Here is a 13,926-nt window from a genome sequence, read left to right as displayed (position 1 = left end):
TCTATCTTCTTGTATTTGCTAACATTAGCTTTGTGGCATAATATATGGTCTATTTTAGAGAAGGATCCATGTGCTGCTGAGAAGAAAGTGTATTCGCTCTTGGTTGGATGGTATATTCTATAAATGTCCGTTAAGTCTAAATTATTGATTGTGTTATTGAGATCTATGGTTTCTTTGTTCAATTTTTGTCTGGAAGATCTGTCCAGTGGTGAGAGAGGCATGTTAAAATCACCTAGTATTATTGTGTTATGGTCTATTTGGTTTCTGAAATTGAGAAGGATTTGTTTGACATACATGGATGAGCCACTGTTTGGGGCATAGATGTTTATGATTGTTATATCTTGCTGATTTATGCTTCCCTTAAGCAGTATGAAATGACCTTCTTTATCCCTTCTGACTAACTTTGGCTTGAAGTCCACATTATCGGAAATGAGGATGGATACTCCAGCTTTTTTGCTGAGTCCATGCGCATGGTATGTTTTTCCCCATCCTTTCACCTTTAGTCTATGGGTATCTTTTTCTATGAGGTGAGTCTCTTGCAGGCAACATATTGTTGGATCTTTCTTTTTAATCCAATCTGCCAGTCTATGTCTTTTGATTGATGTATTCAGGCCATTAACATTCAGGGTTATTATAGAGATATGATTTGGTTTCCCGGTCATTTGGTTCATTTTTTATTTATTTTTTTGACACAACTTGTTTCCTCCTTTATTTGACAATTCCTTTAGGATAATTCCTCCCTTTGCTGATTTGCTTCTTTGTTTTTCATCTCTTCCTCATGGAATATGTTGTTGAGAATGTTCTGTAATGCTGGCTTTCTTTTTGTAAATTCTTTTAGCTTTTGTTTATCATGGAAGGATTTTATTTCATCGTCAAATTTGAAGGTAAGTTTTGCTGGGTATAAGATTCTTGGTTGGCATCCGTTTTCTTTCAGGGATTGAAAAATGTTGTTCCAGGCCTTTCTACTTTTAGGGTCTGGATTGAAAAGTCTGCTGATATCCGTATTGGTTTCCCCCTGAATGTAATTTGGTTCTTTTCTCTCACAGCCTTTAAAATTCTGTCTTTATTTTGTATGTTAGGTATTTTCATTATAATGTGCCTTGGTGTGGGTCTGTTGTAATTTTGTGTATTTGGAGTCCTATAAGCCTCTTGAACTTGATTTTCCATTTCATTCTTCAGATTTGGGAAATTTTCTGATATTATTTCATTGAATAAATTGCTCATTCCTTTGGATTATTTCTCTAGGCCTTCCTCAATCCCAATAATTCTTAAATTTGGCCTTTTCATGATATCCCATAGTTCTTGTAGATTCTGTTCATGATTTCTTACCATCTTCTCTGTTTGTTCAACTTCGTTTTCAAGGTTAAATATTTTGTCTTCAATGTCTGAGGTTCTGTCTTCCAGGTGTTCTATCCTATTGGATATGCTTTCTATGGAGTTCTTAATTTGGTTTATTGTTTCCTTCATGTCAAGGATTTCTGTTTGTTTTTTTTTCAATATCTCTAACTCTTTATTGAAATGATCTTTTGCTTCCTGTATTTGCTCTTTTAACTGTCGATTGGTGCGATCATTCAATGCTTGCATTTGCTCTTTCATCTCGTTTGCTTCTCTGATCATTTTAATTATGTACATTCCGAACTCCTTTTCTGTCATACCTTCTGCCATGCTGTCATTGGGATTTATTGATGTAACATCTAGATTTGTTTGCAGCATTTTCTTTCCTTGTTTTCTCATATTGTTCAGGTATCAGTGTACCGCTGAGATATTGCAGATTTCCTCTATTGACTTACAATGTCCCTGAAGATTTCTATATATATCCCCCCTTAGCCTTCAGTAGGCTGAAGTCTTGGAGGAAGTTGATAATGCGGTGCTCCACAAGGAAGCTGCCTCTCTAGGAGTGGTGGCCTTCAGGTGGGGTATAATCCCTGCTAGTGGGCAGAGGTGCCTCCACTTGTTGACCAATGGTCATCCAAAGGGGACCTAGGCTGCGCGCTGAGGCAAGGCCTGTTTGGGCCTGAGTCTCTGGTTTTATCGTCCTTGTGGGGAAACCTCACCCGGCAGGGAAGACTCACCCGGTGGGGAGGTCTCGCTGGTCAGTACCCTCCTAGAGGTTCCCCTTAATTTACAGCTACCGCCTGGGCTGGGCTGCCTTCCTCTGCAAAGTTCCCAGGGGCCCGGCCCTACCTCCTGGGTCTGGGAGCCTCACCCTTCGCAGATGAATCTCCTTAGGCTGCCCCTCCTCAGAGAATCTGCCCGCAGGCCTGGAACCTTCGCTCCGCCCTAAGCCTGTCTCTGTGCGGCTCTTCCACCCAGAAGCCTCCTAGATCCTGGGACCCTGCTCTGCACCTAAATGCCTGGCTATGGGGCCCCTCCTCTGAGCAGCCACCTGGGGCCCCATACAATCGCTCTGAGACCCAGAGACCTGCCACACGCCTCTTCCTCCAGACAGACGCTCAGTATTACGGTGCAGTCACTGGGAGTCCAAGAAACTCACTGTGTGCCTCCACCTCCCACCAACCACCCGTACCCCTGGGCAATCAATCACTCCGAGTCGAAGTGACCCTCCCTGTTCCTCCTCCTTCTCCAGATAACCCTCCGTTTGTTCAGGAGCGGTCGCTCTGAGTGGCTCTGAATCCACGTGACCCGCAGCACGGGTCCTCTGAGCAACCACTCGGAGCTCTGGTGCAGCCACTCAAGACCAAGCGACCCACCACGCTTCTCCTCCAGGCAGCCCCCCTGTGTTCAGGAGCGGTCACTTTAAGTCCAAACAACTCACCACTCGCCTTCTCTGAGCAGCCACCTGGAGCGCTAATGCAGTCACTGTGAGTCCAAACGACCCGCCGCGCTCCTCCTCCTCCTCCTACTCCTCCGGGCAGGCCCCGGGATTCAGAAGTGGTCTGAGTCCAAACAGTTCGCCACGTAGCCCCTCCTCTGGCAACCGCCTGTAGCTCTGGTGTAGTCACCCCGAATCCAAGCGGCCACGCTCCTCTTCCTCCTCCTCGTCCTCAGGGCAGGCGCCGGTGTTCAGAAGCAGTCGCCCTGAGTCCAAACAGCTCGCTGCGGAGCTTCTCCTCTGGCAACCGCCTGTAGCTCTGGTGTAGTCACCCCGAATCCAAGCGGCCACGCTCCTCTTCCTCCTCCTCGTCCTCAGGGCAGGCGCCGGTGTTCAGAAGCAGTCGCCCTGAGTCCAAACAGCTCGCTGCGGAGCTTCTCCTCTGGCAACCGCCTGTAGCTCTGGTGCAGTCACTCCGAATCCAAGCGGCCACGCTTCTCTTCTTCCTCCTCATCCTCAGGGCAGGCCCCGGTGTGCAGAAGCAGTCGTTCTGAGTCCAAAGAGCTCGCCACGCAGCTTCTCCTCTGGCAATCACCTGTAGCTCTGGTGCAGTCACTCCGAATCCACACGGCCACGTTCCTCCTCCTCCTCCTCAGGGCAGGCCCCGGTGTCCTGAGTCCACACAGCTCTCCTCGCTGCTCCTCCCCTGGGCAGCCACTGGAGCCCCCAAATATCTTTGATGCATTTAGCAGATCTCAGTGCACTTTGGTCTGGAATTCCATGTCTTAGTCCACTGAATATGAGTGAATTCATAGATAGGAATTCAGAGGTATTTTCTGATAGGTTAAAATTTATTTTCACAGCTCTCTTATCTTATATAAAATTTCTTCACAAATATAGATTAGATTGCAACCCTCTTCCAGTCTATGTCTTTTGATTGATGAGTTCAGGCCATTAACATTCACAGTTATTATTGTGATATGATTTGTATTCCTAGTCATTGGACTCATTTTTGTTTTTTGACATGATTTGGTTTTTTCCTTCATTTTGGCTATTCCTTTAGGCTAGTTCCTCCCATTGCTGATTTACATCGTTGTTTTTCATCTGTTCCTCATGGAATATTTTGCTGAGAATGTTCTGTAATGCTGGCTTTCTTTTAGTAAATTCCTTTAGCTTTTGTTTATCGTGGAAGGATTTTATCTCATCATCAAAACTGAAAGTAAGTTTTGCTGGGTATAAAATTCTTTGTTGGCATCCATTTTCTTTCAGGGCTTGGTAAATGTTGTTCCAGGCCCTTCTAGCTTTTAGGATCTGGACTGAAAAATCTGCTGATATTCTTATTGGTTTCCCCCTGAATGTAATCTGATTCTTTTCTCTCGCGGCCTTTAAAATTCTGTGTTTATTTTGAATGTTAGGTATTTTCATAATAATGTGCCTTGGTGTAGGTCTGTTGTAATTTTGCATATTTGGAGTCCTATAAGCCTCTTGTACTTGGTTTTCCATTTCATTCTTCAGATTTGGGAAATTTTCTGATATTATTTCATTGAATAGATTGTTCATTCCTTTGGTTTGTTTCTCTAAGCCTTCCTCAATCCCAATTATTTTTAAATTTGGCCTCTTCATGATATCCCATAATTCTTGTAGATTCTGTTCATGATTTCTTACCATCTTCTCTGTTTGGTCAACCTTGTTTTCAAGATTAAATATTTTGTCTTGAATATCTGAAGTTCTGTCTTCCAGGTGATCTATCCTATTGTTTATGCTTTCTATGGTGTTTTTAACTTGGTTTATTGTTTCCTTCATTTCAAGAATTTCCGTTTGTTTTTTTTTTCAGTATCTCTCTTTATTGAAATGCTCTTTTGCTTCCGTTATTTGCTCTTTTAACTGTTGATTAGTGCGTTCATTTAATGCCTACATTTGCTGTTTCATCTCCTCCTTCAATGCCTGCATTTGCTCTTTCATCTCCTCGTTTGCTTCCCTGATTGTTTTAATTATGTACATTCTGAACTCCCTTTCGGACATTTCTTCTGATGTGCTGTCATTGGTTTTTATTGATATAGTATCTAGGTTTGTTTGGGACATTTTCTTCCCTTGTTTTCTCATATTGGTCAGATGTCAATGGGACTGTGTGATATTGTAGATTTCCTCTATTGGCTTATAGTGACCCTGTAGATTTCCAGTGTATCACCTCCCAGCCTTCAGTAGCCAGAAGTCTTGGATTAATTTGATAATGCAGTGCTTCCAAAGAACGCTGCCCCTAGCCCGCTACTGGTTCCAGGGAGAGAGACCTGGAGAGGTCTCTTGTTGCACAGCCCTGGTTCCAGAGGCTGGTTGGAGGTTGGAGGTCTCCACTGGCTTGGGGACTTGTGGCTGGCTCTGTGTAGACAGGCTCTCACTGGGTGATTTGCCCCGAGACGCTAGCCTAGAGAGGCGCTTCCCGCTGGAGGGGGGCTGGGCTGCTTGGGGAAGTCCCTGGTGCCCTGTGCTGGTCATTGAAGCAACCTGCTGGCGGGCTGGAGCTGGCAGTGGGGCAGGCTGGAGCTGGCCGGGGCGGGCCAGAGCTGGCTGCGCTGCTTCTGTGCAGAAGGGCTCTCACTGGGGGGCCTGTTCCGAGAGGCTGGAGGATCTGTCCCTGTGGGAGGAGCCCACCGCCAGACTGCACCGAGCTGCCTGGGGGAGATGCTATCTGCCCTGTCCCACTCTAATAAGCCACTCGAATCCGGGCTTGCCGCCCGGGCAGCGCTTCACCAGGTGGGGGATACTCACCCCGTGGCTCTATTTTAGTCCAAGTCTTTCATGCCTCCCCTTCTTGAATCCTGGGTTCTGGAGCGACTGGAGATGCAGTCATCCTCTAGTCCGCCATCTTGGATCACCCAATTCTCATTATTATTAAAAAAAAAAACAAAACACAGTCCCAGAGGCAGATGCTCTAGGTTACAATTTTTAATTTGTCCTTAAGTAGCTTATGACATTCACAACTCTGTTTCACAACTCTGTTGTTCTGTGGAGGGAAGCAGCAGAGATCTGTGTATTGAATGAGAGACTCCTAATCACAGCCTGAAGCTTCTAGCACTATTAGACAAGCCCCAAGAAACACCAAACTCTGAACATGCAAATTAGGGAAGAGTCAATAGTAGCTCTACTATACCTTGGGTTTCATGGCAATTTCTGAGTTATCATTATTAATGAAGGAATCCTCTGGCCAGAAACTCACACTTGTTTTTGTCCTCAGTTCCCCAGATCTTTTTTCTTGCAACTCTTTCTCAATTCGTCTTCTTTGCCTGTTAAAAACAACAGCTTAAGCCAGGCCTGGGCAGTACATGCCCATTATCCTAGAGACTCAGAAGGCTGAGGCAGGAGGATTGCAAGTTTGAGGCTCAGCAATTTAGCACGTCCCTCAGCAACTTAGGAAGACCTAGCCTCAAAATAAAAAATTAAAAGAACTGGGGATGTAGCCCAGTGGTAAAGTGCATGTAGAGTGCCCCAGATTCAGTCTCCAGTACCATAAAAAAAAAAAAGTACTTAATTTTGTTGTTTGTATCATGCTATACAGAAAGTTACTGAAATCATGCTAATAAATTTAATAGGATTTAATTTAATTAGTAAGATATTCTCCTAATTATAAACATATATAAACAAAAAAAATGTGATATTTATTCCTAGTTCCTCTACTACTTAATTGACTATTCTTTGGTGGCCACAGAATCTTAGGACAGGTTTAAACATTTTAATTAACTGTCAGACTGTCTTTTCTGCAGACTTGAAGCTGTACCAGAAACCCTATCAGATATATTCATTAGCCTATTTGATAATGCTTAAGCACATTTAGCTGCCTCAGTGAAATCCCAGCAAGGAGGAAAAGAGGTCCCAAAAACCTAAGGGGAAGACTTACAATGAAGAGGGAATACATAGAAAGGATGAACGGAGTAAATCATTTCTGGAAACAGCAGTCAGAACAAATTTTACAGGCTGATAAAGTGAAATTCTAGAAGTATTTTCTAGAGTTAGTAATAAACTATCAGTTAGTACATGTCTTGAACATCCATACAGGTAAAACCTGCACTCTTCATTAGATGTTACAGCCTTGCTTTGTACATGCACCTTTTTAGTGCCATGATACTACGAGAGCCTGCAGAATATGATAAGATCAATAACAATAAATATTGGTTCAAAGTTTAGATAGGACCTGGAATACGACCTGATATCAAATTTTTTTGCTGTAAAGGATAGGCATCTTTTACTCACTGTATTACAGAAACATAAAAGAATCCTCTAGCCTATCAATGGTAGGAACAAATTCCCTAATAAAATTGGAAAAAATGATAGCATTTCTCCTAATGTAGGACTTTTCCTCATTACAAGAGATGTTCAAAAACATGACACTTTGCAGGGAAACAGAATGAAATTGTGTAATAAAGACCAAGAGGTTGAACCAGATGACTTCCATTGTTAAGAGTATATGGATTACAATTGTGCCTATTGTCCCATTACAGTTGTATTCTTAGATCCATCAATAAACCTGTGGTTAAAAAAGACTATATGGGTTATAAATAACTTGCTGATACATATTATCAAATAAAATTAAACTTAGAACTTGCCTTTTTTGACTGTTCTTTCCTTGTCTTGTTCCAGATGGTTCTACTTTGACATTGAGAAGCTGAAGGCAACCAGAATCCCCTTGTTCCAATAAAGCATGTGTGTGTTTCTGCTGCCTTTGTTTAAATGCAATGAGGTTTTCAAGTGGGATAAGTTGTGGTTTCTTGTACTACATGAAACAAAATAATGAAAATTTACAAACTCAAATATGCAGTATGTTGACAAATTGAGGAAAATATTTGATTAAACTAAAATATGTAAAAAACAGAAAAAAATCAAATATAACAACTTAAGACTGCTAAGCTAAGTACCCATATCTCGAAGAATTAGATTTTAGAGTGGTAAAATTTTCAACCAGGTCTTTTTTTTTTTCTTCACATGTTGAGGATCAAACTCAATACTAAATTGCATGTGGTAGACAAGTACTATGCCACTGAGCAACATCCCTGGCCCTCAAGACTTCTAGTTTTTGTTGTTGTTCTTTTTAGATGTACATGACAGTAGAGTATATTTTGACATAGTATACATATGTGGAGTATAATTTATTCTAATTAGGATATCATTCTTGTGGTTGTACATGATGTGGAGTTACAATGGTTGTGTATTCATTATGTAAGGATAGGAAAGTTCTGTCTGATTCATTCTATTGTCTTTCCTATTTCTCTCCCTTCTTCCTTCCCCCCATTCCCCTTTTGTCTAATTCGGTGAACTTCTATTCTTCCCCTCCCTACCCACTCTTGTTGAGTTAGCATCTACTTATCAGAGAGAGCATTTGGCCTTTGGTTTTTTGGGACTGGTTTATTTCACTTAGCATGATAATTTCCAGTTCCATCCATTTACCAGCAAATGCCATAATTTCATTTTACTTTATGGTTGAGTAATATTCCATTGTGTGTACATACCACATTTTCTTTATCCATTCATGTTAGAGGGCACTTAAGATGGTTCCATAGCTTGGCTATTGTAAACTGAGCTGCTATAAACACTGATGTGGCTGAAGACTTCTAGTTTAATTTCTAAAACAAGTTTGACAATCCCTAAGTAGTGTGATGGAAACTTGGGGGTTTATTATAATATTCTAATAAAAAATTTAAAAAAATTATTTTCAAAATGCCAACTTTTCCACTTCTTTAATTCCTCTTTCTTCTTTACATAGTATGTTCAGAAGGCATGGTAACTAGTTTTACTAAGGAATAGCCATTTCTCTTCCCAAATATTATCTTTAAATCTTAAAGCATACAACAGAATGAATCTCTCCCTAAGATGGTACTATTCACCTATAAAATTAGGACCTAAACAATTTGCATTTCATAAAGCAAATGATGATGTGGTGGGTTTTAATGCTACCATTTAATTACATGCACAACTACTGACACAGCAGGGTCAATTTAACAATTTAACCTATAGCAGATTAGAAGAGAATTATATCACAATTACTGGGAACCTCACTGGCTCACTCTTGCTCTCTCAACACATGCACACATCTACATGCAAACAAGAGTACCTGGTAATTGTATTTTATTTTTTAGTTCTTCCCCAAGTAGAAGAAATTACTATGAAAGATTCTAGTAAATTTTGGTAATAATAAAAAAGACCTAAAAATCTCTAAAACACACAATTATAATTTCAAACCTGACATTCCTTTTATACAAAATTAAAAAACAAAAAAATCCCAGAAGCATTATTTTGAGAGAAATACGCTAGAGTTTTTACTGAACATAAAGAATTTGTTACAAAAAATGTAGAATTCTGCCTCTGTATCACTGCACAAAAATTAATTACCATATTATCTGCAGACAGACATGAATGCAATAATGATAGTTGTGGGTATTTTCTTTCTTCTGCTACAGTTCTAATAGGTCTTGGGCAAACTGTAATTGATGCTTTTGTGGCTGATGAAAACATATAAGGAGATTTAAATTGCAGGTGCAATAATGGAAGTCCAAAGGAATTCTCAGGAGATATCTTAAGAGACCCTTGCTTAGCATCATATAGTTTTTCTGGCTTTATTAATATTACAGAGTCCTGTTGAGATGTCACATTTTCTTCTCCAATATATGAACTGAAGTTCACATTTGTACAAACGTCTGTAATTACAGTTTCTGCCCATCTCTTCTGCTCAGTTGCTTTGTTTGTGGCTTCAGTACTGCACTGGCTTGAGTTCAAGTGGGATCCTGAGGTAGTGGGTATTTTTCCCTGTGGCAAAGAATGCTGGAAGCCACCAGACAACCCCCAAGCCTCTCTCGGCTGTGCCAGAGGCTGGAAGGGAATGTGTGGAACTCTTCCTGCTTGTAAGGAAAGGGGCTTGAATTCATGCTTATGCTGAAACTGAAGCAAAGGAAAACCAGAACCAGGACTGAATGTTTTGGCAGGTGGGATAAGCCTAGGTGTCTTCCAGACAGCAGAAGGCGTGGACAAAAGATGAAGGGGAGTATTTCCAGCAGGAGCTAGAGAAAATGAAGGGGGAGCCACCCTTTGAAATGCTGGGGTTAGTCCTCTCTTTTGGGGTTTGCCGTCTACTTGACATGAAGATACACTCCTATGTGGAACATTCTGGGAAGGAAAAAAAAAAGGATGTAATGTAAGTTTAGAATATATTACAAATTCCTTATTTGGTAAATGATGTTAAGTATATTTTATTCTGGAGGAAGTGGAATGTTAAGAAAATTATTAAAAAATAATTTGTTCAAATAATAAAAGAAAAATGATCACACTACTAGGACATTAACGGTATTTTTATTCCTATTACCTGAAGATTTCCATTATTATTTTGATCAGAATGGATAATTTCTTCATGGCCATGTGAGTTTTTTTTGCCAGGCTCCCCGGTGTACTCTTCCATGGATTGTGGTTTAATGAAATATCTCTGACTAAGATTTCTACTACTGTTGACTTCAACATCATCACTCCCTCCTGTGGGGTTTGAAACCTGGCTTGTCCCCAAATGCCCAATCTGAGTCTGCTGTAGAAACTGAGGCATATCTGGGAGGTTTGCAAAAGATGATCCTACTATTTGCATTAGACTCATGAAGTTGATTTGCTGCAGCTACAACAAAAAGAATCAAAGAGATAGCTTAAAACAATGAAAAGAATCTAAGGAATCAATAATAAGCACCTGAATATTCTTTTTGACAGCTATACTTTTGCCTTGGCCTTTGTCAGACTTATAAATGCAGAATGGAAGGCAGGGTCAGGAGAGGTTTTTTTAAAAAGGGAGTACAAAAAGGTATAGCTTCCTGTTATCTGGGAACATGTGAAACCTGAGACTATGCATAAACCTATGAACCAGTTCACAAACCCATCCAGGGATCATAAAGGAGTGATCCAATGGAGAAGGCCAAGGATAAAGAAGGACTCCCATAATGGGTAGGTTTTGAACAAGTTTTCAAGAAAGAAAATAGGAAAGAGCAGCACACCGGTGAGGAATTCATTTCTAGAAGTTTATTAAGTTTAAATCCTACGCAATAATTTGTAGATTTACTTACTTACATAGAGATATGCTCACCTGAACTAATTTAAACATTTCATCTTGGAGCATCTGTCTAACAGAATCTGCAGAATCTGGTAACTGAGCCTTGTGTTCACTTCTCTGGGTTTCCCCAGGTGTTGAAGCAGGTGTTTCTGAAGCAACATTGACCCCAGTTGATACCAGAGGCAGAAATGAAGGAGATTTATCTTTAAATGCAGAAATCTGTGCACTATATGGAAGCATTTAAATATAAAAAAAACCCACATTAATTTTTAAAAATCTATAACCTGAATATTTAGGCCCACTTTTTTCTTCAAATTTAGGGGTTATTTTGGCAGTTTTTAGGATCTCTTCAGTACCCATCATTTTTCATCTAAATGCCTATATCAGGGATATACTGTCCTAGTCAGTGACGGTCCCTCCCAGTGCTGTTACAGCACAGAACAGTCCAGCAAAGGTCCCTGCAGGTATCCGAGTTTGAGATGTATATAATCATTCTGATTAATTGTATAGACTCTGTAATTTGGCTTAGGAATAAGTTTTTTGACTAAAATTAATGATTCAGAGTAGAGTTAAGAAAACTAAGGTAAAAATAGGTTAAAAAATGTTTAATTCTGGGATCAACACAGCAAGTAGCTGCTGATCATCATTCAACATGAAACAACAGTGTGGTGAACATTTCCAAACAAATCAGTCTCCATTTAAAAGAAACCCTAACAATTACAACTCCAGACCTGGGAACACCTGGAATGTAGCCTTTGACTCACCTCTTTAAAAACCCCCTTGTGTTCCCTGTGATGGGGAGAATCACAACCTCTGGGACACAGTCCCCTGTGTTTTTCCTTTGCTACCAAAGCAATAAACCTTCTTTATTCATTTTTCTAAATAAACAAATTAAACAAACACCAATAAAATATTTATTTAAAAGTAAAATTAAAGATCAAAGCTAGTTCTTTGGTTTTGTTATTTATTCATTTTTTTAATTTAATTATTTCATTTTGCTGGGGAGATAGCTCAGTCGGTAGAGTGTTTGCCTTGCAAGCACAAGGCCCTGGGTTCGATCCACAGCACCGCAAAAAAAAAAAAAAAAAAAAAAAAAAAAAAAAAAGAACACACATACTTTATTTTTTGGTATGGGGGATTGAGCCCTGTGGCACTCTACCACTGAGCCACACCCCCAACCCTTTTTTATTTTTTTATTTTCAGTCAGGGTCTTGCTACATTACTCAGGGCCTTACTAAGTTGATTCGGTGGCCATGAACTGTGATATTACTACCTCAGCCTCCCTAGCTGCTGGGATTACAGATTTGAACAACTACACCCAGCTATTTCTTGTTTTTTAAACAAAATGGTTGTTGGGAACTGATTCCTTAAACATAGCAAGTAGTCAATGTTTTCTAAGCAAATAAATTTCATAAACTAAAGGAACAGGCAATTATATTCAAATAAATCAGTCATTGTTTCCAAAAAGAAAACAACATATTAAAATGCACTTAGAAAAAAAATGCACTTAAGGTTTATTTGGGTTTACAGTTGTTCCCTCTCAGCTAATGTCTGCCTTTTATGAGCATCCAATATGCTCAGTAACAAAACTTCATATGGCAAATCCACGAAAAACAACCATTATGATATACATGACTATTTAAAGAAAACTTTATTGGGCTTTGCTTTCAACAACTAGCAAGATGACCAATATTAATTATGTAAAAAATTTCCTGAAGTAAAGCTGTTCTATGTTTTCCTCCTAATTCAGCAAGATTTCTAAACACAAAGCACTCTGTTTAACCTCTGTAAATGAAATTCAGAAGATCAACTGGATAAATCTGAAGAGAATTAAAAGCATTTCAAATGCTACTAGAAATCAGAAGCTGAAAATAGCAACAATTAATTACATCGTTCAATAATATATACACTACTGTTTTTTCTGGAAAAAAATGTTCCTGTATGTCCTTAATAACTAGTAAAGAAAAATCTTTGAATAATCAACTAAGATGTCAGAAATATGTGCTATGTTGCTCTTCCAATGCTGCATGATGCTTTCATTTATTCCAAAACATTTAGCAATTATTTCGAATTTTAGTTCAGTAGGCATCAATTCATCCTCTTATTTACTTGTGAAACATGATCATTTTTAAAGTAGTAGACAAAAATTCTTACCTAGAAATTCCCAAATTTGTATCCATACAAAACGAGTGAGAAACCATATGTTCAGGATTTGAAAAGGCTTTGGTCATACTATAAATAAAAGTTATTAAGTGATTAGGAAGCAAGATATTGTTTACATTATCTAAGATACAAGTGATCTAAGGATCAGCCATCTAAGAGTCTACACATCCTCTAACACTCTGTAATGCTTGACTCATAATCATAATCTGTTTACACCTGTCTCCATAGTGATGAGAAATAGATTCAGACAAAAGCAAAAAATACGTCTGTGTGACTTAAACATTGTTGATTGCTCAGCAACAAAACACCAGAACTTAGAACAAGGGGACATGAGGTTGGCTGGGACCCAAATTTCTCCTTAGAATAGGTGGACACTTTGCTTAGAACACTAAAGAGACTTGTCGTGTGTGAAACTGTAAAGACTAGGTTCCATGAATGGAGGTATCTAAATTACTTATAAAGGCATGTCACATTAAATGTATTATTTTGGGGGCTGGGGGCAGAGCTCAGAGGTAAAGCACATGCAAGGCCCTGTGTTTGATCCCCAGCCTTGAGGGGAAAAAAATCTTTTTGCTGATTTTTCACAGCAGAACCAAACAGAATTTGTATACTAAAAAAGAAAATCTATGTTGCCTCTCTAATTCAAGGTAATCCGAAAATTCTAAAACTTCATGTTCAAACTGCAACATATGAAAACTGCCCTCAGCTCTTCTTCTTGAAACAGTAATAAGCCAGCCAGACAGCAGAGCATGTGCTCGTCATAGCTCTACTGTAGAGCCAATGGGAAAAAGATCATGTGTAATCATGATGCATAATGGTTCTTTAACTCAATAACCACGGAAAGGTGTTTCCCTGATTAGCAGATGAATATACTCTGTTCTATTTACAGTTATATTTTATTTTGATAAGGCTGATAGTGATG

At 39.5% G+C, this 13,926-nt stretch overlaps 1 protein-coding gene across 14 annotated transcripts in view; it reads right to left on the bottom strand.

Annotated features, from left to right (window-relative positions):
• CPLANE1 (ciliogenesis and planar polarity effector complex subunit 1) overlaps window positions 1–13,926 on the bottom strand; it is a 173,225-nt gene that overhangs the window by 100,330 nt on the left and 58,969 nt on the right. For all 14 annotated transcript variants that reach the window (XR_013764779.1, XR_013764780.1, XR_013764781.1 and 11 more), the window contains 6 exons: window positions 12,996–13,073; window positions 10,875–11,067; window positions 10,119–10,415; window positions 9,152–9,922; window positions 7,372–7,538; window positions 5,922–6,054 (listed from right to left, as the gene is read on the bottom strand). Coding sequence is in view for 11 of the 14 variants with exons in the window: in XM_079145730.1 (XP_079001856.1) it covers window positions 5,922–6,054; window positions 7,372–7,538; window positions 9,152–9,922; window positions 10,119–10,415; window positions 10,875–11,067; window positions 12,996–13,073 (1,639 nt within the window). In the remaining 3 variants the exon portion in view is untranslated. The remainder of the gene's footprint in view (window positions 1–5,921; window positions 6,055–7,371; window positions 7,539–9,151; window positions 9,923–10,118; window positions 10,416–10,874; window positions 11,068–12,995; window positions 13,074–13,926) is intronic.

Source organism: Sciurus vulgaris (assembly GCF_902686455.1).
Source record: "Sciurus vulgaris genome assembly, chromosome: 6".
NCBI classification, from domain to species: Eukaryota; Metazoa; Chordata; class Mammalia; order Rodentia; family Sciuridae; genus Sciurus; species Sciurus vulgaris.
The sequence above is the reverse complement of the archived record's forward strand: the minus strand, read 5'-3'. Positions and strand labels throughout refer to the sequence as shown.